The sequence below is a fragment of the Plectrocnemia conspersa genome, unplaced genomic scaffold (genome assembly GCF_051122295.1).
Source record: "Plectrocnemia conspersa isolate PC_06_02 unplaced genomic scaffold, ASM5112229v1 ptg000002l, whole genome shotgun sequence".
In the NCBI taxonomy this organism is placed as follows: domain Eukaryota; kingdom Metazoa; phylum Arthropoda; class Insecta; order Trichoptera; family Polycentropodidae; genus Plectrocnemia; species Plectrocnemia conspersa.
The window spans coordinates 3806440-3833102 of record NW_028277166.1 but is presented as its reverse complement, the minus strand read 5'-3'; the positions used below and the strand labels follow the sequence as shown (position 1 = coordinate 3833102).

The 26663-nt window shown below is 29.2% G+C and overlaps 1 protein-coding gene across 50 annotated transcripts in view; it reads right to left on the bottom strand.

Moving 5' to 3' along the window:
• Nucleotides 1-26663, bottom strand: part of LOC148237363 (uncharacterized) — a 75003-nt gene that overhangs the window by 12195 nt on the left and 36145 nt on the right. For 18 of the 50 annotated variants that reach the window (XR_015812731.1, XR_015812738.1, XR_015812739.1 and 15 more), the window contains 12 exons: nt 24240-24345; nt 22539-22651; nt 22076-22476; nt 19136-19193; nt 18888-19073; nt 18474-18814; nt 17861-18254; nt 17463-17799; nt 17274-17404; nt 17093-17203; nt 16880-17045; nt 16632-16814 (listed from right to left, as the gene is read on the bottom strand). Coding sequence is in view for 38 of the 50 variants with exons in the window: in XM_088206046.1 (XP_088062172.1) it covers nt 16632-16814; nt 16880-17045; nt 17093-17203; nt 17274-17404; nt 17463-17799; nt 17861-18254; nt 18474-18814; nt 18888-19073; nt 19136-19193; nt 22076-22476; nt 22539-22651; nt 24240-24345 (2527 nt within the window). In the remaining 12 variants the exon portion in view is untranslated. Of the gene's footprint in view, nt 1-16631; nt 16815-16879; nt 17046-17092; nt 17204-17273; nt 17405-17462; nt 17800-17860; nt 18255-18473; nt 18815-18887; nt 19074-19135; nt 19194-19262; nt 19359-22075; nt 22477-22538; nt 22652-24239; nt 24346-26663 lie in introns of those variants that run through there. The other 32 variants (XR_015812732.1, XR_015812733.1, XR_015812734.1 and 29 more) reach the window with 8 other exon arrangements.

Here is a 26663-nt window from a genome sequence, read left to right as displayed (position 1 = left end):
GCTGTGATATATAATCCTACTTTTAAGTAAATTCGTTGAAGAGTTATTCAAATTTTAAAATTGTTGGTCACTTTCGTAGCTGTTAGGGTCAAACCACCAATATCACTTGTCAAAATGCGTCGTCAATATTTGGTTGTTCTGATTTTTTTGGATCGTGCCCATAATACTGTTATGATAGAGATGTTTTGGCTCTAGCCGAGCAAGCGACTCCCACCAATCGTTCTTGTACTACTTGCTTCCGTACTATGTGGACATTGTGACGAGCCTACGTATAATAATACGTAGAAGTGAAATACAAGTAAAACCAAGTGCTTAATTTATGGTCCTTTGAGCCCCGTTAAGACGGTCTTCCCACGTTAAGGTCGCACGCGTAAGAAAGAAAACCGCCGACTTGTCCTCAAGGGGAGATATTAAACATTGACAATTAAACTCAAACTACCCGTCTAATGTGGCTGATAAATATCACGTACATCACATACAGTGAAACTAATTAAAACATTGTCTTTATTTTTGTTTCGCATCTCGTATGTACTTATTATTCATAATTAACAATTAATAGGATATATTGTGTAAGTAGATAGGGACAGGAAAAAAATAGCAAATTATCTACTTTCACGATAAAGGAAATACTTTACTAAATTAAAGATCACGGGATACCCAGTCCAATAAAGAAATAACATATGAAGATTTACGACCGTCGCATGAATGCTTTACTGATTGAGTTATAGTCGTCGTTAAACTATTAAATGTTCTAGTTTCTATTATGTATATTGAGTACATCGTCATCTTTATAGTTCAGCAGTTTCTATGAAACTCACACGCGATAGCGCAGCATCGCACGTGAACCGACGTTCTGCACGACTGTTCGGTTAAATTTTAGGGTTTCGAAACGCGAACCACTGGTCATGGTTGTGTATTGTGATCGATCGATTGGAACAAGAAAAAGAAAGCGCCTTTTCCCGATCGGTTCGATCTGCACTATGGCGAATCGCTTCCGAGCGGTTTCGCCATTTTTTACGACAGGGCAAAAACCCCGGTTATGTGATAGCGGTAACGGTTAAAATGGCGACAATGAGACAAAAAATGGAGTGCACCAGAGCAACGAACGAAATTTCTAATTAAGACGGTGATATCATTCCCACGGGCGGATTGAGATTTTGCTTCATGTTTTAAGATGATGCTGTCACGAACGAGTCGCTGACGATAATAGCTGAGAATCAATGATAATACAATTAAGAGTACCGGAAAGAAATCCACGTTTTTTTCTGCGATTCATTTTAGTTTAGAATCTAAGAAAACGGAAAGTCTTTGTATATAAAATGTGTAGCTCAATAGTGAACTCATTAAAAGTAGAATATATTTTTAATTTGATCATAATAGAGCCGGCGAATATATGATGTCACTCCGTACTTATGCGATAATCTAATTCTAAACGTCAATAATTTATATGCACAACTTAATTAGAAATATTAAAAAAAATATATAGTCAATTTCAAATACAAAGGAATGCGTTGCATATATACGCCACATATACCAAAGTCTCCACAATGCTTTGAATTACATCATTACCGATCTCACCGATTTTCAAACCACCGGTACGCAAATACAGTCTACCTTTATATTTCTTAAACAATACAAATAATCTGTTTCCGCCCCGAATCGCCGCATTGGCCAAAATATCGGTGTTAGACTTAGTACTCTAATTCTCTAAGTATAAATAATTTTAGAAACACTATCTGACGCTTAGATTTATCGCATCTATTTATTTTCATATACATCTAAACAAATATAGTTATTATATTTTATATTATATATAATATATATTGTTGCAGTAATACAACTCTAAATAATTAATTGTGGATACTACATAATTATAAATTTTAATTGAAATTAGTATTTTTTTGATTAAATTACTGGATGTGAAAGAATCTAACCAAAATTATAATTAAAACCCATTAACCTTAATGACCATAAAAATATGCTAATATCTATATTGAATTATTATAGGTTGGTATATTACATTATTTTTTTACTATAATTAGATTCACCAATATTGCGGTAGTACAATCAACTTAATCGATTAGGAACATCTTATTATTATTCATCAAGATCGATTTACGGTTGTCAGAGTATATCATTTATAGAAAAAAAACGTATTTTAATCTATTTGTATAAAATAAAAGCCCCCCTTTGTTTGATTTTTATCAAACACTATATTTAAATTTTGTGTTTATCCTGTTTTTAATATATTTTTAATTAATATGAATAATATATTAAAAACATTCATATTTTTAATTATAGTATAGTATAATTAAGGAATAAGCTAAATATATTTTACGTTTCGTATACTGTTATCCCCTTTTCACATAATGAAATATATGTTTTAAATTAAAATTGTATACAATGAATAATTTAACTGATTTTGTATTATTGTTAATTAATGTAGCATTTAATCGATTATGTATATTGACGTTTTGTTGGTCATTGTTTTTTGGCCATTACTTTTCGCGATGGCGTTTATTACTCTGGTTGTTAAATCATTTGAAATTTGACTTTCACGCATCAGCGGTCGTCAACCAATGTGGCGAACGTTTACGCGCTATTTGTTAATCGGGACTGCTATAATAGTAGCGTTTATATAATTGTCCGTTTAATGCAAAACAATGGCCGTACGCGCGGCTCTTAAGACCAAGTAGCCAATTTTGACATTGCGGCGTAACTAATCAAGCGGCCACTTTGCAAATGATGTCCGTTATACGTCATTATTTTGACAATAATTTTTAGTTTACTGTTGTTTCATACATTGAAATTAATAAAATAAAATAAATTAGAATTTTTGGGTTTACTGTTATGTAAGATAGTTAAAATAATAAAATGAGAATTAAATTAATTTTATACGATATAATTTTAATTAACATCCGCCATTTTGTTAGTAATTAACACACTCTTAAGCGAAGGCGTACTTTATAAGGAAGAAGACCTTCTACGTATGATACGTTTTTGGTAGTCCAACCACATAAAATTTATATCTTTTAACACAAAAAAATCAATAATATCTAATGGTGAATTTAAAAAACAATAAAGACAAAAACATTCGCTTAAAGCTACATTCGTCATGAAACATAATCGATAAAAAGGCTTAATATACTTATCTACGTTATGACAGTAAAATGCAGGTGCATCTATGTCAACCCATTCAACTTTTATGTTTTCTTCGACTATGTATTAATACGATATTTACAAAACCTTTTTTTTATTCTTAACAATATTTCACAATGAAAGATGTTAATGTGTAATAGTCACTCCATTTCAACCTTTCAGTAAATATTATACCAAAACTTATTCAGCCTAAAAAATATTCAGGAACACGGACGACGATTTCACCCTTCGAATTTTCACCCCTTAAAGATTTTCCTCGATACTTGTGTTTTGTACAACCGTTTCCACGCAACCGGTCGCATTATTTAATCGTTGGAATTTAACTATTATACACAAATTATTATATCAGGTTTAAAAGATAACACGGTATCATTTAACCGACGGTCTATAATTTTACACTGATAACTGTAATCACACACAAAACAAAGCGCTATCGATGTAATTGTATATAATAATGTCTGAATTTAGCAACGATAATTGTTTACACGAACTGCGTTTCAAATTGGTCTTTGTGGTGTTTTGTAATCAAAGGTTAAGTAGGTTTTTGGAGTACGAATTAAAACTGAAGGATAAATTTGGGTAGACCTTGTTTGTGTATGGACTTATATGGAGACTCGAGAAAGCTACTTTAAAAACTTATAAAATAAGAATACATATACAGAAAAACTGTATTGAAACATTATGAACATCTTTAAACCATCACAGCTGTAAAAACAAGTCATGCCAAGTTAGAACAGATGTTCTTACTTAATTGTATTCAAGAATGATTTTTATATATTATAAAATGTACATATATTTTGAATGCAGTATTCTATATGTTTATTATTCTCTTTAGAATGATTGAAGACTAAAAGAGTCTTATTAGTGTATTTTTTACAAAGATATTTGATTGCCTAACGAAAAAGTTGAGAGGCACTTAAATGGACAATGATAATAAAGTGGTTTTCAATTCTGTAAATAGAAACTAATGATGGTAGTTTTTTTCGTAGTAAAATTGTACAGTGTTATCATCGTGTCATTACCCATTGATGTTGTTGCTGTTCATCAACGTGACCACTTGTGCCACCAGTCCAGACTTAGGACATTCCCTCTCGATGGTGGACTGCTTCATGTCGCACATCACAAACTCAGGTGTCGGTGACTCACTAGTTTCACTGTTATCACTATCACAGTCACAGTTTGTGAGCTCACGAGGGCATGACGCCGTTTGGGCTAATGCACCGGAATGCTCTGCTATCGTCAGGCATCGCAAAGCAGAGACAATAGTTGGATGTGGCGAATGTTCTCTAGGGATCCGCACGACTATCACGGGAAATTGTGCAAGCAAAACGTTAAGTGATATACCAGATATGCCAGAAAAATAATCTACTAGTATGGGCGTTGTGTAAGCGAAGTTATAGATAAGCTTTCGATTTTTTTGATGTGATTATAAAACTACCTGTAGATTAAAATGTGTACGGATGTTGGTGATTTATTATATGTATATAATAAATTCGTAACATTGTCATAATAAAATATAAATAAAATCTTTAATAAGTGAAAGTGAATGTCAAAACTGTGGGATATTTTTTTGTATAAAATTATATACAATAAATCACCATAATAAATATTATCATTAATGTTGAGTAACGTTTTTTAATAATCTATAAGTTATTTTAACCAAACAATTTTATATGTTAGGTTATGTTTAATTTTAATAAATAAACATTATGCATAAACTCTGTGATTGTAAATAGTAATTTAAGTTAAATTTTAACAGAGAACATAAGAACGGTAATTTAAGTTAAATTTTAACCAAAAAAATACTCAAACATTACCTAATTTATAAGTTTTAAAGTAAGTTTTATTTTATTAATTTATGATATTGTATGCTTAAGTCTAAGAAATAATGTGAACATTAAAGTTATTATAAAGCATCTAAACTAAATTTATTCATGTAAAAAATACTACTTATTGTAAGGTTTTTATTATAAAAAAATCTAACCTAACCTATGTATGTATATAAGTAATAATGTACATACATAGCTTAGGTTAGATTTTACCAACAAGATTAACCCAAAAAATCTATTTGTTTACGATTTACTTTTGTGTTAGGTTATGCTTAATTCTAATAAATAATCATTTATGAAAGTAAATATTATAAGCCTTTATGTTAAAACAACCTAAATTTTAACAACAACAAAAATATCTAAGCTATACATAATCTATAAGTTTTCAAGTAAGTGCTATTTATTTATAATTATTTATGACTAGGATTTATTATTAAAAAAGGTTCAAGTCTAACAAATAAAGTTATTACAAAATATCTCAATTAAGTTTATTTATAACAAACATAATACCTAACGTAAGGTTTAATTTATAAAAATGAATTTAAATATATATATGTAGTTTCAAATAACATTTATGGTAAGTTATATTTAATTCTAATGAATTAAAAATACTAAAAATAAAAGTTTTAAATATTTATGTTAGGATTTAAGTGTTATTTATTTATTAATATTTAGACAAGGTTGACTATTAACCAGTGGAGTAGCTATGGGGCGGGCCGCCCCGGGTGGCACTTGCTTGTGGGCGGAATATTCGCGATGGGATCGTCTAGTGTAGTTCTTAGTACTGATTGCACTAAAATAACAAGAGCTTAATAATAACCAATTTATTATTTTAAGAAATGCTGATTTTATGCTCCTGCAAAAAATGTATGCGGCGGCAATTTTAAGGATCGCCTTGTGCGGCACATACCCTAGCTACGCCACTGCTATTAACATTCTTTTACATACGACAAAAGAATCTATCATAACCTAACCCTTATAAAAATATACTACATAACCTAAACTACTATAAGTTTTAAGGTCTCGGTTATTATTACAAACATAACGAAACGTAAAAAAATATTATTATTATTTTATTAATTTATTTAGCTTAATAGCTAATCTTTACATCTAACAAATTTAGTAAACATATATAAAAATATATAAAAAATACATAACAGAAAGAAAAAATATACAATAATAAAGACTTAATATTACAATATTTTATTTCTATATGTACGAAGGTGTTTTTTTATTCCATTTATAAAACCCGTTATATTTTTGCTGTTTCGGATTTCTCTTGGAAGACTATTATATAAATTAAAACCTCCGTACATAATTCCCCTAGCCGTACTCGTTTTCTTATACTTAATTATTTTTAAATTTTCTTTATTTCTAGTATTATATTTATGTACATCTTTATTTCTTATTAAATACTTATTAAAATAGTGTGGTAACATATTATTTTCTAACTTATATATAAATACTAATACATTCATACTCAATATTTCTTGAACATTCAACCATTCTAATCTATCAATCATACTTTTACAATTAGTTAATCTATTTTTATTTAAGATTACTCTCATTGCCCTATTTTGTAATTTTTGCAACATTTGTTTATCTAATTTATTCAACATATTTAAAAGTGTTGCACAATAATTAAAATGGGGCAATATTATACTATTGTAAATTAATTTTTTTGTATTTATACTTAATATATTTCTTAATCTAGATAATAAACCTATTTTTCTACTAATTTTTTTTAATATGTAATTACAATGTTCTTTAAAGTTTAATTTTGTATCAACAATTACTCCTAAATATTTTATATTATCCACTATTTCTATATTAGAGTTATTTATTACTATTTTGGTACTATCATCTAACACATTTTTATAATTAATAAACATACATTTAGTTTTATTCTCATTTAATTTAAGTACATTATTCTTTAACCATATCTCTAACACACCTAATTCATCATTCAAATTACTCACAACTTCTTCAATGTTATCACCCATGCAATAGATCAATGTGTCATCCGCAAATAGATGAACTTTACATTTTTTTACGTTATTAACTATATCATTTATATATAAAACAAACAACAATGGTCCCAATTTAGACCCTTGTGGTACTCCATAATACACTAACCTCTCTTCAGAACATACATTATTTATCTTAACTTTTTGTTTTCTTTTATATAAGTAATTATTAAACCATCTCAAAACTATATCACTTATACCTATACTCTCCAATTTCTTCAACATTATTTCTCTGTCTATTGTTTCGAAGGCTCTCTTGAAATCCAAGAAAACTGCTCCAATGATTTTGTTTGTATCCTTAGCCAACAGCCAATCATTTATCACTACTTGTAATGCAGTTTCAGTGGAATGCTTTTCTCTGAATCCCGATTGTTGTTCACATATTATGTTTTGAGAAGTAATAAATTCCTTTAATTGTTTGATTACTACTTCTTCTATTATTTTTTCTATACACGGTAGCATGTTGATTGGTCTCATTTCTTCAACTTTTTTACTATTTTTTATTTTAGGTATAGGTACAATAGTAGCAATCTTTAAATTTTCAGGCATTTCTCCTAATGAGAGTGCTTTATTTATTAAATAATTTAATTTAGTTCCTATTATTTCCCATGTTTCTTTAATTATATTTATATCTAGTTCATCAGTACTAGTTCCTTTTTTAAATTTACATATTATGTTATGAATTTCATCTAATGATACTGATTTAAAAATATTAAAACCTATAAATATTTTTTCTATAAGAAATACATATTATATAAACCAATCATTAAGATATAAATAAAAAAATACCTAAACACTAGATAAATTATAAATTATTGCGTAAGTTTTATTTTGTATAGGAAAAAATATTATTTTACAGCCTAATCATTACAAGATACAAATCGGAAAATTTTGAGGTTTATATTATAAATAGCAATTAACCATTATATTAAAAAATAACTCTTAGCTAATTAAATTCAAGCTAATTATTATTATTTTACATAGAGACAAAACGTTTCAAAAAATATTTTTAATGGCAAATATTCATATTTATTATTGATATGAATATACGTATATTTTTATTATAAATCTTTATTAATTAAGCCAAGTTATTAATATGCTATGATCTAATTAAGCCAACTTTTATATTTATAAAAAAGGTACGATCAATACCCTTACAAAGTAAGAGGATAGCATAAAGGGATTTAATGAAAGCATTTGCAGCTGTTCAAACTACGCTATCATATATCGTATTATGAATACAATGTGAAGATAAAAAGTCTATACATACTAAGATGCTGGCATATGTTACAAATAGTAAAGTTTAATATGGTTAAATTGACGCACAGTAACATATGTTTAATTTTAATTAAAAAAATATTAATCATTGTTTGTCTACCGACATCAACATTTATATAAAAATGCAAAAACAATACAATTGGAATGGAAGAGTTGGAATGCATCTACGCGAGACGATATCTTCCCCCAACAGATTCATCCCCTAAAACTCACACCCCTATGACTCAGTCAATAATGGCGATGTTGTGTATTAGACACGAGCTGTATGTGTATATTTTAAATTATAATATGTTTATATATTGTATATTGTTTATATGGCATCTTCATTGGAACACTTGATATCTGAGTATCAAGTCTCCGATAGCATGCACGCAATAAGTATGAACGATTTTTATTTTATTTTAATGTTGAGTTTAATAAACTAATAGAATCTGCTAATATATTTTCTGTGTACCCTATAGTATCATAGATAAGTTAGGTTAGATTTAATTTAGACGATCATAGTATTGCTAAATAACAATCATTTTATTGTGTATATAAATAAGTCATGATATCAAAATCACTGGAATAAATATCTTTAAATAGCAGACTTGCATGTGTTACAAATGCGTCAATTTGGGAAAACCGCATATTTTGTATCTGTAAATAGATTCAAACCAAAATGGCTGATTTTGTTTTTTTTTAATATGGTTCAAAAAATACATTACAAATTTTATTTTGTGCATATCCTTTTCATTTGTTTAGGTTAAATTATGTTTATCAACTATAAATAATATATGTATACTGAATCATATCAGTGTTATGGTATCAAAATTTAACGTTTTGCTAGCACTGTCTCTAAATATCTGCATGTTTTAATCTATAAATAGATTTTATTTTACATATTAAATAAAATGATAACATATGTTTATCAAAGTAAACGTATTTTCATTAGAAGAGATGTTCTTAAATAAAATAAAATAAAATACTCAAGCAAGTTTGATATATAACGACACGCGTATTTTAAAGACAATTATAATAACTACCGTCATATAATATAAATGCACAATTAACTTTAAAATATCACTTTTTCACTTCTTAAATATTATTTATTAACACCATAAGTTACACTATGCACTCTTAAAGTTTTAAAAACTTTTTTTAATATATTTTTTGGCGTTGAACTTTTTATTTTTAAATAAATCACTGGTACTATTGTTATGTCCACTTTATGGTCTAGTCACTGTGGATTATTGGATTATATGGCTAGCGTAAAAATTGGACTGTCATGCGGACCGCCCGACGGTCGTTGAACGAATGAGCCATTTTGCTCTAGTTAACAAGTATCACCGCCAGAGTGTGTGCTATGCGGTGCATAACACTAGCGAAATTACAGACAATATTATTTGTATGAAATAATGTATGTTCATGAAGCATGGTTTAATTGGGTTGAGATATTGACGAAGCTTTCGACATGGAAAATAATAAAAATAAATAAATAAAAACAAGCTTTAAAACTACCTCGCTAACTGTATTTTTAATGTTTTTTTTATGCACATGTCAATTATCCGCCATTTTTCACGCGTAGTTTGTATTTGAAAGCTATTGAAAACGCGTTTTGTCACGCTCAGCGATTTCTTTATTGTTAAAATAATTTGAAAATTTGCATTAAATTTTGCGTAAAAATGTACAGTTAGTGTAAATATTAGAGGAGGCTTTTGACATGTATTATTTGTTCAAAATAAAAGATCATGTTTATGTTTATAATAATTTTAGAATTTAAATTAAATTTTATGTGATTAATAATTAATTTAATTTAAATTTTATATGCTTACTTTTAAACGAAATTTTTTTTACGGTGCATTTAAAAGTAGCCTGTACTAATTTTTTTTTCATCATTGTACATCATCAGAATAAATATTATTTGCATAAAATTTCTAATGTGAATATGATTATAAATTATTTATCAAAACGCCTCTATAAAATGTATTACATTTCACTTGAAACTACAGTTTCTATTCGCTTTATGAATAAGAATTTGCTATATTTAACTATCTGCATGAAATCTAAAATCAACTATAAATACAAACAATAACATAGTTAAGGAAAAGATTAATTTTAAGTATACTTATTAGCAAAATATGTCAATGTAACGAAGTTTTTATTTATTTTAAATTTGTTTTTTATCGATTTTTTAACTTTCGTTGTAATCTGACAAGTGTATGCCCAATACGTTACAACGTAGTAAATCAGTACCAACTGGGTAAGTCCACCGGACACCAGACATATAGTCTGAAAATCTGTGCCAACTATATAATTAATTATAAACTATTATGTATTAAAGTATTAAAAATTATAATAAATTTATAATTATATAGATGCCACCGATTTCCAGACTATTAATCTGGTGGTTAACCCTTTGATTAATGAGTTAATTTGTTATTATACACCTGGGAGTGAGTAAATTTAACGCATATTTTCATAACAATTTTAACACTGTCCATAATTTATTTGTTTTTTTTTATATCAATACAGAGGCTCTCAATATTTTTTATAAATTAATATAAAATATTTTTGTTATGTTAATTTATTTATTGGTATTATTTTGTATAGAAATGTACGGTGATATTCCTCAAAGGGTTAATACTTGGGTATAGGTAACTAATATGTCTGATTGACTTACCTAGTTGGTACAGATTTACTTCGTTGTAACGCATTGGGTTACAAGGAAAGATTAAAAATAAATATTTTTAAATCAATAGCTGCGGGGACCCGAACCTTTAGCCTCTGTTTTATCAGTTCAGACCTTACAGCCTATTCGATCTAATAATTATTGTTTTAAAATAAAAGTTCAGCATAAATAATACTGTAGTTAAAGGATCGATTAATATACATATTTTAGGACATGCTCATTACAATTTGCATTATGGCCAAGAGATGTTTATCCCAAGCCGAGCGAGAAACTTCCGCTCGGTGATTCTTATAGTGCTGGCTTGCAATGTAACGTAGAAAGCAAAATTAAAAAATATAACCATCTTAAATATTTATAACTCGGTAAGATGGCTTTATCGCGTGGGTTAAGGTCGCACGCGTATGAAATATGAACCTTCTGCTTTTCTTCGAGGAGAGACATCAATAATGGTGTTCTGATTTATTTATGACATGCACATTACAAGTTGCATTATGTCAAGAAATGCTTAGTCTAAGCCAGAGGTCGGCAAAGTGCGGCTCCGGAGCCGCATGCGGCTCTTTGGCCCCTTAAGTGCGGCTCTGGCACAAATATCCACCGGCATTTACGCGCCGGATTTAAAAAACAATGAAATATGGAGCTCTAAATTTGAACGTCTTTGTGTTGATTTGGAAAATTATAATAAAGGTTTGCTAAATTAATAAATAAATTTGGCTCTCAATTTTTTTTAATCGTTGTAATGTACATATTTGGCTCTTTGGCTAATAAGTTTGCCGACCACTGGTCTAAGCCAATGCTTTTGTACTGCGCTAACGTGATAGTTAACTTACGTAGAAGGCAAAACAAAAAGATAAGAGCAACTTAAATATTTCGCTGGTCCTTCGATTTTCGGTAAAATGGCCTTACTGCGTGGGTTAAAGTCGATAGCGTATCAAATATAAACTTGTGACTTATATTTAAAGGGGAAGGTAAACAATGGTATGGCATACAACAATTAACATTAGAGATCAGTAAAACACACATAATTGCACAATAGTCGCGCAGACTTACAAAGGCAATTTATTAACATTAATAGCCATTAATTAGCACGATAGACGAGTGGTATAAACCACTGACTATTGACCTGAAAGATAATTCGAATCTTATTTGGACCTTAGTGATTTTTAATTTTATTGTCTCTGAGAGATTTTTGTTTTTATTTTTTTAATAAATCTTCCGTTGTAACCTGACAGGTGTAAGCCTAATGTGTTACAATGAGGTAAATCTGTACCAACTGAGTAAGTCAATCAGATATAAATGGATTAATAAAATAATAACTTCGATTCGAGTAAGTATTATTTGAATTATTTTTTGTAATTATCACACGGGCACCTTGAACTTGGACTGGAGGTAAAGCTAGACCATAATTCGTTTTATTTAGATATCGATTCGATCTTCATCTCCTATTCGTCCAAGCTTCCTCAAAGGACCATTATACAATATAACGAATGACTCGCTCGCCAATCACTCGTCAGCAATTGATCACCACTTGCTCGACGAAGACTCAAGAATCGACAATTCAATTTCGCTGTTTATACTTAGAGGAAAATTATATATTTTTTACAATAAACTGTTATTACCTTTTCCGGCGTCTAACTGACTCTAAAAGTCACACGCTACCAATTCCGAAAATGGGCTCTATATTTTAAACATGAGTTTATAAGTAGGAAAAGTTAAATTTTCTATAAAATGTAATTTCCTGCTATCAAGGTACAAATATCTTGAACTTAGGAATATGTTTAACAATATATGTATATCAATGTGACGCATTTAAAGGTTGCACAGTATTTAGTTGTGTTTTTAGATTACACTCAGTTAGCTCCGATATCAGATGATGTCAAATTTTCAATTAATCTAATTATATATTAATACACATACTTTCTGATATGAGAAATATAGAAACACTTCATTTAAAAGTATCGCTAATTTTTTTCTGGTTATTAATCGAATAAAAATATGTTCATGGTCTTTAAAAGGCGATCTTTGTAAATAGCATATGGCGAATCTCCAGATGTTCGTTCAAATTGATGACTCACTTTTAAACCAGTTAATAAACACAGACATGCATCAACGTCGAAAGAGCAAGTGATTCAAATTCAACAAACACTAATCATTGATATATAAAAGATGCAGCAGAGAACAAATCTTCCCAAAGCATTCATAATGAAAGTCACTACCGAGATGGAATCGATATCCAACGGTCAGATTTCCCCTCTTCTATCTCACAACACGTGGAATATACGATAGTCGTGACCGAAAAAATATAATATACCAGAGATATTTTCTAAAAAAAAAAGTAATATCGAATGCTTAAATGGCACAGCAGATTTGGATACATTACGCCATTACGTTGATTTTTTGTCGGCATTGTTCTTGTTTATGTTCATCCGATCGATCGGTTGGAAATTCTCACGATTTTCGCATTAGGACTCCCATCTAAAAATGGGCAAAGCAAGAATCTGGGGTTGCGCAATAAATTATAGTAAATTATTCATTCGTATTGGGTTTAGGTGTAGCGTGCGGCACGAAAACGGATCGTTCTTTATGGAAAATATTATTTAGTTTCAAGTACTAGAAAAATAATTATAATTTTGTGAACGTGCTACACTATTAATTAAGATTTGATCATAATTATGATTAGGGTTCATTGAGAAATACGTTTTGTACAATCATGATTATTTTAAAACTTATTTTTCATGACTGATTTTAATAATAGATACATTAAAAATGCGATGCTTATGCTGTATTATTATAATGAATATATAAGCAGAGAAAGTTTTATTTTATGTATGAGAATCGCTTCAGTAAATTGCTTAGTATTTTTTATAAAATATTTATTTCTTTGGTTTCAAAGTAACGAATGGAGAACGCATATACTATTTTTTTTATATTTATAGTTTTCAGTTAAATTTTTTCAACTATGTGTGACTTGTAACTATAGATAGATGCATTATTTCGAATCATATGTTAAGATTAAACACGATTACAAAATCACATTTTTTAAATTAAAATTATGCACTTTTACTAGATTGTCACAGTGACTAAATAATGTGAAATTTATTTAAATGGAGCTTAATTTTCTTTTTTACATAATATATAAAAAAAAATCGATAAGCGCATACATATTTAACTGATCTCATTAATTTAATTACTTATTTTATTATTTTCTATGTTGTTTTTGAAGTCACAGATAATTTATATTACAATATTCGATAATTATACTTATTAACGAAAAATTACAATAAATTTAAGTTTACCTAAAATATTTGTTTAGGGAGCAAAAATGAAGATAGCAGTCAGTAGATTTGTTGTCACTGACGCAATGAATAAAAAAATATATTTTGATTTAAATTAATAAATCGAGCAATTTATTTGGAGACATTTTATAAAACACCTAAAAGATTTTTTTCATTTAAAGCGATTTAAATTTAACCAATAAGAGTTGCAACATCTGTTTTTTTGTTGATTTGGAATGTATTTTAATTTGCACTTAAAATAGATTCTTAGAGATCAAAGACTTAAAGTTAAAATCTTTTATTATTTTTTTGTTGTTTTTGAAGTCACCGTCTCTATAACTATAAAGCAATTAAAAGGACTAGATTATGTAAAAGTAATTATAGTACAATGATTGCAAGACCCATTAATAAAAAATAATAAATAAATACAATGTACTATATAAGATTTATTTCGATTAAACCTTTTTAATTTAAACTTGAAATATATTTTTAGAGAGCAAAGACTTAAAGTTACACATTTGCTAATATTTTTGTAGGTTTTGAAGTAATGAAGCAATTGAAAAATCCGAAATAATTTATTTAAAAGTAATTAAAGTTTGATTCAGCAAATTATACTAAATCTCAATACCAATTTATTAAATATCAATATATACATTGTATAAAATTTTACTTTTGGTTTGCACGCAAAATATATTTTTAAGGCGCTTTAAATTTTTAGAGATCAATGACATAACATTACACATATTTTAATATTTTTTGGAGTTTTTTAAGTTACTGCCTTTATACATAATTTATGTAAAATTAATTGTAATTTAATTTAATAAGCTTAAGACCCATTTATAAAAATCTTAAAAATATAAATTGTACTCTATAAGATTTCTTCCGGGTAAAAAACCTATTAATTTTGCTTAAAAATATATTTTTGGAGATCAAAGACTTTAAGTCAAACATAATTTATTTTTAAAGATCTGACTCAAAAAATATAATAACATATTAATATTAATTTTAATTTCAATGAACAAATTTATTCATAATATATGTAATATAAAGCATATAAGTATGCTTTCATATGAAAACTTTTAATTTCCACCAAAAATACAAGTTAAGAAACACAGATTTAGTTACATATTAGAATGAAATAATTTAAGTAACTTTTATTTAAATGAATAAATTCAGAAAATTATTTTAATAAAAATCATATTATTTACTATAAAAATCATTTTATACATATTTTTTTATTTCTAATTTCTTTAATTATATATGTACATATATAACTATATGGGGTACCTCAAAACAGTGAAATATCGATCGCCGTACATGTACGGCGATACCGCTATATATATTTTTTATATTTTAAAGTCACACAAATAAAGCAATTTAAAGAGTAATTGTATGTAAAACATACACATTTATTTCCATCACACGTTATTACTTTTTTGCAGTTCTTAAGTCAATAATTTAAATAAAATATAAAGTTATTATACTTTAATAAAAATTCCATTAAAATTTAATTGAAATATACTTATGTAGATTTATTTCGATCCATTAACCAATAAGCAATTCCTTTTAAGAAATTTGTATTGCACATAAGGCGTTCTTTTACAGAACTTTATCTATAATTTAATTTAATAAATTAAATAACACCTTTCTATTTATAAATTAACTAGCATATATACTGATATGTATAGTACATAGTTAATTATCATCATCACCTTTTTTCACAGCTTCATTAAAATACCGTTTTAATTAAGTTGTTTAGATAGTAAACTCACTATAAATTATTCACGTAATTTTATAGCAAACACGTGTTCTAATAAAATTCTAATATATACTAAAATTTATTACACTTTCAAGAATGTACTAAAATTATTCTGTAATTTGTTTTAAAAATAATTATTAAAACTGAATAAATAAGACGCATATTTTGTGTTATCAGACCATTTGGCTAACATTCAAAGACAAACTTCTGAAAGATTGCAAATTGCGTTAGGTTTGCGCATTGCAGGCTTTCGTGCACATGTACATATAATATATAAATCAATAAGAGATTTTTGCAAATTGAAAAAAAATCACCTGTAACAATAGACGCGTTGCAGTGTGAATTGGGCTAACGAAATATTAATTTGAACGTGGGAGACTCATATGAAATTGCAGCAGGCAACAAAAGTGATGTCAATCAAATGTTAGTTCACACGAACTGTTACGGTGATTTTAGAAGATAAATGGCCGTTCTTCTTGTAAAGTGGATAGCAATTTTGAGCTTTTTTGTTGGGAACATACGGAAGAAAATATTTCTATTATGGATCAAAAATAGTAATATTACCTATTTTATACAAAGGTTTCTAAAGATACAGGTACCAATTGCGTTTATTTAATAATATAAATTAACACTCACCCAACGTTTGGTAAGCTGCTGTTGCTGGTGGAATTAGAGTTGATTTTCACGGGTGTATTACCACCTAACATGTCACTGTTCAAGATTTGACTAGAAAACTTTTTGACACTCAACTTCAAAAGTTCTTCTCTGAGTTGAATGTCTTCCAAAGAGTTTAAACCGCTCCTTATCGAACCGTCCAATCTATTAGCATAAAAAGATCAGTAACTAATCATCAAAATCAATTTCAAACAAAAAAAATCAAATACCTATCAATGTATTCATCCACGCTGTTTAAACTTGTAATGGAATTATTCAATTCCATATCCATGATCAAATCATCAGAAGCGATGCTGTCGCATGGTGATAATGTATCCAAAGAAGGAGAGCGCTTTGGACGCATCCGAGGAGAAGCAGTAACTATTGAATAAAATCCTACTTTACATATTGTTATATTTTTTAACAAAGCTTAAGACACTCACCCTTCATTTTATTTGCATGCTGGTTAGTATCTTGGATTGTCGGTGTATTATCAGTGGTGTTTAAATTGAGCAGCTGCAGCGATGATGTCGGTGGCTCAGCTGTGCTATTTGCTACAAAACAACACAAAGCAATTAATAATACGTTGCTAATCTAAGATTAGATTCAAGGTTGGTATAATACCTTCAAAAATTAGTGCCGGTTGATCTGCAATCTCATCGTCGATGAGGAAATCTCGGCCTTCAGAGAGCGATAGAGAGTTTGAAGCATTTGTTGGCGTATCTGGGCTGCGAGGGCTCTTCTTGCTAGGAGATCTATAAAATTACCGATTTGAGTATCATAAGATTAAGCAAAATAATATGTATTCCTTACTTTTCATTCGAGTCTTTATCCTTTAAATTATCTTCCATACAAGTTTCATCTTCATCTTTGCTTGCTTCTAAAGTCTTGTTATCAGCTGTATGATAAGCAGATGAAGACATCGTAATGTCTTTTTCCATTATAGGCATATCGTTGTTAGAATCAGTGCTCGATGAGATTAAACTATCGGCCGGCGAAGTTTCGTCTTCAATTAAACTATGATTGGACGACGTCAAAGTTGCCATTCTCAATCTAGAGTCACCCATCAACAAATCTAAGTTCCTAAGGTCATTTCCTGACAGAGCGCTGCTATCAGCGCTGAATGTCATAGCTGACGAAGTCATTGAATCTATAAATACACAACATAAAAAGTACCTTGTTTAGATTGATATTAAATCATCGAGACTTACTTGACATTAGCATACTTTGAAGTCCATGGTGTTGACTTAAGCTCAACGATTTCATCATCATTGGATGCGTGCTTAATGATCCGTAAGAGTCTGTTAGATCTTTATTGACTATGTCTATTGTAGTCGGTACGAAGTTCGAAGGTGGAGTGATCTTTTTATCTTTATCTTTATCTTCATCGCAACTCAACGATAGACTCAAAGCGACTGATATATCTTCTTGAGCAGCCATGGATTCTCCAGCGTTTTGATTGATCCAAGAGTTCAACGGATAGCTACTGGTCGAACTGACAATGCTGGGATGCGTATCGTCAGATTTGGTGGAAGGACTCGATTCTTTGCTCGAGTCTCTCGTTAATGGCGAATTACCTTGACTGTTTATGATCTTGCAGAAGTCCTGCAGTACAGAAAAAAAACACTGGCGTTAGCTCAAAGGCTAGTTTCGCTCTGATGATGTCAGAGTTTCTTAACAAAAAAATAATAACAAAGCACTCTCCACATTTCGGTGTGTAACTGCATTAATTAGACAGTTGGTTTGGAAAGCGCTTTGATTTCACGCTTAGCGCAACACCTGCTGCTTTTTGAGACCTTATGTGTAAAAAGTGAAATTACTGACCTGCTTCTCAGATTTTTCATGCTGCGTCCTATCCCTAGACGCCTTCTCCTCTCCTTTATACTTAAAAAGATCATCCACATCATTGGATGATCTGTTACTATCCCTGTTTATCCTATACCGCTCCAAAGTCGAAGAATACGACGTCCTATTACTGGGTTGGCTATCGCTTGTAGAACCCAGCAATTTACTAGTGTTTAAATTGAATCTATCTGGCACTTGGAAGTAAGCGGAAGAATCTTCCTTCTGATCGAACGTGCTAGGTAGTTTTGGCAATGGTATCACGTCATTGTCTGTGATAATAGCCTCATCTGAAAAATCATTCACTGGAGTGAATGCAAAGTCTTCATTATAGGATAATTTTGGTATCGGTCCTAAAGGTTGCATATTTTAAAATGTGATCTTTATAAATTTTACCCATTATATCCAAATCATTGACTTGTAATTCCCTCAGCTGGAAGTTATGGTCTCCTTGCATGATCATCTCCAACGTTCTAGGTCTCCTGTGCTGTCGCCTAGAAGACCTTGGAGACCAGTTCGGATCTGCTGGATCTCCACAACCGTCTCCTAAACCAGATACGCCAGAGTCTTCAGTCATTGATCCTAAAATTAAAATTAAATAATAAATCCAAAGCCTATACTAAAAAAATAGATAAAAAACATACCTTCTTTGGAAGAGCCATCGGATGAGCTACCATAAACTTTCCTACTGTTATTGGCTACCTGTAATAGATAAAAAGCATTTAGATGATTTATAGTTGTGTTTCAAATTACAATTTGGTTTTTGGTAACCATTTTATGATTATTTTAAAAGCAGTTTCCGATTACAAAAATGCGACATTAGAAATAGATAGAGCGACTGTCTTTCGTCTTGTGCTTTATGCAACTGATTGTATTCCCACCTCGTGGGTTACTAAAAATATCTCAGATACTGTATTACAGTGATGCATTATATTATTTTTATTTTTTAATGTCACTTTATCAGGAATCATTATTATATAACGGTTTGCTTAACCTCTTCAGACTTGAATTTATATTTTTCGTAGCAAAATTTTAATTCTAATATAAAAAATATTGTTCATTTTATTTTATTTAGTACTTAAAGGGGCATATTTTTGTATTTTGAAATAATATGGTGTTTTAAAAAAAAATAAGTACACTGTGATATACAAAAAATAATAAAATAGTATTAAATACGTGAAGAATGAAGATGTTTTTGATACTATTTTACATAAACTTAATTTAAGTTTTATACAAAAGATGTATCTAAATATTTTTTTATAAAAACGTTTAAGCTAACCATATGTCTAATTGAAAAAATGTTTTAAAAAAGAACAAAAAACTAAACAACGAGATTTTAAATTAAAATCTCGTTTTGTGAGTCCGGTGGCCGCCCAGGTTGGACGCGTGTATGCCGAAGCAGTGATAATATTCCGTAGTTATATTAGTTCTTATTTTCTGTGCTGGCAACAGCACAGTTGTTAACTTTTCTTTTTATTGAACAAGAAGTCTGATTTGATTTCCGTCGGTAGCAAAATCGAAACATATGATTTTATTTTATGCATAAAAAAGCTTTAAATAATTCCATAATTTTTAATTTTTGTGCATATTTAAAAAAACATCTTACACTTACTTTTTTAAGTAAGCTTCAATATTTAAGTCTTTGTTTACAGTAAATAATTGTAAAGCCGCTATCTATTTATTTCTAAGAGACGACTATCTGAACCATATTTTAAAACAGGGATATACAACAGTCACGTTCAGTGAGATACATTCCCTTTCACTCGCTCGCGTGTTAACCCTTTGGACGCGTTAATCAAAAATAAATATAATTTTTTTTTTTTTTATATTAAAATTTTACTTTGGTTCTGTGTTTAAATGTTCTGTTTTTTTAATTTTTATTTATTTAAAATGATATTTTATGTTTATTCACAAAACATTTTTTTTTACTGATTTTTGCGTAAAGAGATAAAAAAATCAATTGAGCGACTGTAGTCGACTATCGCGTCCAAAGGGTTAAGTGACGAGAGTAAGTGAGAAGATGTGAGCGTGCGGAACGCACGTAACGCACGCCCTTATCTCTCACTCACTCGCGTCACTTGAAAGGGAATGTATCTCACCGTACGCGCCCGATATATAACCGGCAGTCTACATATCAATAATGTAAAATAAATTATTATAAAAAAATATTTTTTAGAATGGTTTCTATAATACATGATCTTTTAATAAAACTTGTGAAATGAAAAGGGAAAATATACAAAAAGAGCATTTCATAAAAAAGACTGACGAATGTTTTTTGCTAAAAAATAAATCATTATGTTTGCAATGAAAATTGCAAGAAATGTGTCGAATACAAAAAAATAAGATCTGGAAAAAATCCTATATCTCAACAAAAAATTGCTTCTCATTCAATAGTTAAGGTAAGTTATGTAGTAGCAAATTTAATTTCTTTTGAAAGCATAGCTGACATATGTCATAATAGTTTACAGATAGTTTTAAGTCTTATACATAGCTTTGTATGAAAGCACAGATGTTACAAATATGGTTCAACTTCTTTCGAGGAATTGATTTACCGTGTTTAACCATTTGAGAAGTATCGCCGTATATGTACGGCTGTTGATATTTCATTGTTTTGAGGTACTCCAAATAGTTATATAATATAATTTAATAATATGCAGTAAATTTCAGAAAACTGCAACTGTATTTCAATATATTTGCTACTCTATTATCAGTTGATTGAAACGTTGCCTGTGAACTGCAGATAAAATACATAAATTTGACAGCAAATTCAGTTTTAAGAATTAATTATTCAAGTGTTCTTTATTGGACTTTCCTACACTCCACAAATATGTCCTGTTTATGACGTCTCTTGTGGAGAATACGTTTATTTTTTCCCGTATGAATCGTACAAAAAGTATAATTAAAACAAACATTTTAGACGTGCATCTTTAAAATATTCTTTACATCGGTACATCATTTATTAAACCGGATATTGATGCTCTAATATGAATATAATAAAAAAATATTATTGTTTTTGTGAAGAAAGTAAAATTGTAATCGACTCATCGATAATATAATTAAATTATAGATGCGGTATAAAAGGTTGAAAATACATTTTATAAAATCCCCACGATAGTGATAGTTTACCATTTTTTTTATTACAAGGTCTTTAAAACTGAAAGCTCTTGTGTGACTGGCTTCTTGGCTAGGATGCGGATGCATCTAAACAAACATGCGTTCAAAAGTGAGATTAGGTGACAAAAATAGTCTATTCCGAATAGCATTCGAGCGTCTATGAGAAAGTGTGCCAAGTGTGTTTTTTTTTTTGGTAAAAAGTTTAACGATCCAATTTAGATAAAGCTTTAGATGAGAATCTAATCGGAATTGCATCATACAAAATATGACAGTTTTAGATATATAAAGCAATTGCTCAATACGGATTATTCTCCCAAAAACTATTTAAAGATACATTTCTTAATATGAGTAAAGAAGTCAACGCCCTGGAATAAAAATATCACTCAACCAGAGACTAATTAACCAAAAATAAAGACGTTAAAGACTAATGAAGACGTTAGAGTTTGTAACGTATTTTTTTATTTCTTTACCTGTTTTGCTGATTTTGTGTCTAAAACTTTCATGGCTGGATACTGAGGTTTCGGCAGTTGATTTGTTTGGAAAGTGTACTTTCCAACGTTTCCAAACCTACTCCCTCCGGTTTGTTGGTCCGAGTTGTAACTGACGTTACTATATGCCCTGCTGGCCGATGCGCTTCTTTGGTTTGAATAGTTTTGATAGTTAGTCACCCTGTTGGGAACAGCGGGACTTTTGCTTCTGAGACCAGAATTAGGAACTACGGGATATTGTTTAGCAGTGTACGTCAAGATCACAGTTTGTTGCTTCGACTGCTTCGGAAGAACGTTACCAATGTTGGCAACTCCGTTGGGACCCACTTGAGTTGGTATTAGACCCAGCGGTGGATTGAATGCGTTTTTGGCATAATTTTTATCTGTAATTTATAAAAAAATATATAATACATATAATATATACATAAAGCAATTAAAATATTACCAGAAATGTTGTTGTTTTTATTTTCTAAATTTGCAGTCAAAGCCTGTTCCACTGATAAGTTGATATCTGCGACTTTGGCTGTTTTTGGAATCGTTGCTTGACGAAATCCAAATCTGAAAATTAATTATTACAAATGGTTATTATTTAAAAAAAAAGTTTGACATGCGGTGTAAATTGAACTGCGCCATATTGGCATATGTGTGATATACATAAACGTTGGTTTGAGAGCGGTTTTAATTAACTATATCTCTGAACTGAAACGAAAATATACTAATGAAAAATAAAAAGAACGCTGGCGTCCGTTTACGAACGACGACATGTATGCCGCTATGACGCTGGTGTCCATATCTAGTTTTTTAATTATGAAATATTTTTTTTCTATACTTTTTGTACATTTAATTGTATAAACTGGATTTAATTTGGTTCCTATAATAAGTAGTGGTTCACACAAAAAAAAAATGAAAAAAATATAATTTAATAAATTATTACCAGATTCCACCTGCGTCTTACTGGCTGCGAAGTTTATACCAGAAAATATAAAAATATTTCGCGAACCACACTAACCCATTAATCTCGTGTATCGGTGACTATGATAAAAACAACATTTTATTTAAATACAATCACAAAATCCCAAAGCATATTTTGCCTTAAATTTTGCCTTAATCAATGTTTCCAAATTTCCTGTGAAATGTATTTAAATTATCTTAATTGTTTTTTTTCTTAAATTATAACCATTAACGTTTTATTGTATATTCTTATTTTTACTATCAAATTGCAGCTAATTACAAATTATAAACATGAAAATAGTTATAAACCAATAACAAAATTATTTATATCATTGAAATAAACGTATTATAAAAAAATACATTTTCTTATATAATTCGCTATCAGATCTCGGTAGGAACATTTTGGTTAGAGAGACTGTAACTTAAAATGAATTTCAAGAGCAAGTGTAGATTCTCTCTACACGTAAGCGACGTATGCGAAAAACGCGTTTCACTTTGAAAATTCATTAGTTATTCGTGTCGATTATGACACTTAAATTCGCAGCATTTTTGAATCGGGATCTATCAAAATTCCTGAATAACTAAATACTCTCTCTTAATCGAAAAAGTTCAGAAAAGGATCTCGAGAAACCATTATATGAGAATATTTGGTTATTATACGTTCTTGTATACCAGTGATTTTATTTTATGGGCTTTCAGTTCTAACAAGAAGTCATACGTCGCTAAGCATTCTTATAAATACTGAAGGGCACTATTAAAAATTATATGTATATATATTTCTCTTTATTACTTTATATTTTTTTATATATTGTAATGCATTGAATTTATTAAAATAGACAAATCATCTTTATTTTTTGGAACAGAATAAAGTCGCAGAGGGCATATTTATTAAACATGGCTACTGAGGCATCACGACGGTGTCGTTCTTGTCCAAAAAAATCGTTATAGTGGCGCAATATTTAAGAGGTAATCCTGTAAGTATGTGCTATTAGACTGCTTTAAAAGCTTGCTAATGAATAACTATAATCTTTTATGCTGTATGTATATTCATTAGCTCTATGATACCAACATCTAGTTGATTCTTATTGTGTTAAGAATATAATAAAAGCTAATTTTAAACAGAGAGTTTTTAATGCAAGATTACTACAGCTGAAAGTTTTTCATGTATTTAGATATATAAAAATTAAATATTTACCTATTTGTGCGTAGAGGCTGACCGGAAGATTCTTTCCTTGGACGAGCTAGAGGCGTAGACCTTCCTGATGTTACCTCATTTCCTGTGTATAATTCTTCGGTAGACCCTGGAATAATTTAAATGTTACGTTAATTAAAAAGCATAATTAATTTGGCAGCAATTGGAATTTCACGTAATAATATTACAATTATTCCAATTATAATTTCAATTAAGTATTTTTTTATAATCCATTGTCATTATACAACCATGAAATAGTTGCAATATAATTAATTAAAATAATAGTTTTTATTGTGTAATATAATGAGTCAATCAAAGTTGTCGATCGCTGAGGAGAGCCATCGAAACTCAAACTGTGGGTTCAAATTTATATTTAATTTGTTTTTTATCCAATCACATATGAGAGGTAAAAAAGTATTTTTATTATGATTTATTATCTAAATTATATATTTTAACGCAAAAAACTATTAAGTCTATACTTTTTTATACACATTTCTATGACACAGTAATTATTATGTTCATTCAATTCAAGTAACTATAAGGGCATTCAATAACAGTATTTAGGTATTTTGGTCAATTTTATTAATACTGAAATAGTAAAAATACCGTGTTTTTGGTGTAAATATTTAATATAGTTTAACTGTTTTTTGTTGTTGTGTTTTGTGTCATAGGTAATAATTTTTTTAAAGGTTCTAAATACAAAGATTTTGTTTTAAGTTGATTTAGATAAAAAATACAATGGTATATATTTTATATAAATACAAATATAAATAGTATTTATTTTATAAAAATTTATACAATTGCAATTTTCTTAAAGAAATGCAAAAAATGCAAATAAATTAATACAGTTTCTTCGACTATATAAATATTTTTTTTAGAATATCATAACTGCCGTACTCTTAATCAGATCGTTGTGTAATTTTTTTTTTTTTAAAATGCTTTATAAGTTTGGTTATCTTGTTTTAAAATATTGGATGTACTGTTAATATAGAAAGTTACCGTATTTTAAATATAAACGTTTTTGAGAAATAATTGAGAATACATAAAAGAGAGAATAGTATATCACACAGAAGCAATGCGCACAACGCGCTAGGCGCGTTGTGTTTTCAAGCACGATTTGTTGAAATAAAAAAAAATAAAAAATATTGCGACTATTATGTGAATATATTATTACCTCACATGCCGTTATTTGCTTTTGAAAATTGCAGACGTGTGATGCTCATTACAAAGGTTGTTATGGCCAAGAGATGTTAGGCTTAATTCAGGTGGGAATTCCCGCTCAGACTTTCATGTACCACCGGCTCGCAAAATGCACGGATGTGATAGCGAAATTACGTATAATAATTAGTAGAAATAAAAAACAAATAGCAAAGCAGCTTAGTTAATAAATTATTATTTTTCGAGCACTAGTAAGAAGGCCTTTCATGTCAAACGTAACCCCACACACAACGGACTGCTTCATGGAACAAATTGTATTGTGCACCAGTAAATATATATTTATACTCGTAAAAATATAATTTCACTGACAGATGCTAGTGAAATTATATGCTCCTCTAAACTATTATTTGACAGGCGTTAAGCGTCCATTTTTTCAAAATGTGTTTATGTGAATAAAAACATTAATTATTGATTACTCGATTTACATACTTTTTTATAACAAAAAATCTTATTTCCAATAAAAATAGATCTAAAACCAATTTTACACTAATACATCTGATGAAAAAAATCTGATCAACTATTTACCACAATCATCTGATTAATTTCGTTTAATTAAATAATTGTACCTGTTAATGTCAAAATGTTTAAACACAAACCTAACCTAAATAAACTAAACAAATTACACTTAACCCAATAAAAGTAGTAAAACGTAGGTAAAATGTACGTGTACAGTTACACTAAAATTATAAATTAATGGTTCGAAAAATATATACTGGCCTAGGTAATGCAATTATATTACTACTAGGGAAAATATAATTTCACTTTAAAATACGCATTAACTGTAACATATATAAATAGAAATACGCTTGAGAATCTGCGCTTTATTAAGTATTTAGTTTAATCAGCGTGGCTTGGGTTACCATGCATTTAAGTTAGTGAATGTGTAAAGATGATATAATAATTCGACTCCTTAATACCCAAAAAAATTATAAAAATTTATTAAGGATAAGCACTTCAAAGCTAGTACAATTTAAGGACTAGAAATATTTCATTCTGAACAGAAGTAAATTAGAAGTTATTCTGTGGTTTTTGGCAACAGTTAACAGTTTTATTTTCCCAAAAGTTCATCAAATACGTTTCATTATTTTCAATATATATGTATAATACTGTGCTGTATTCATATATATATACACAAAGAGAAGAAAGCGGTTATATTTACTCGGCCGAGTACTAATCGTTGCGTTACAACTGAACGAGTGCTCGGCCGAG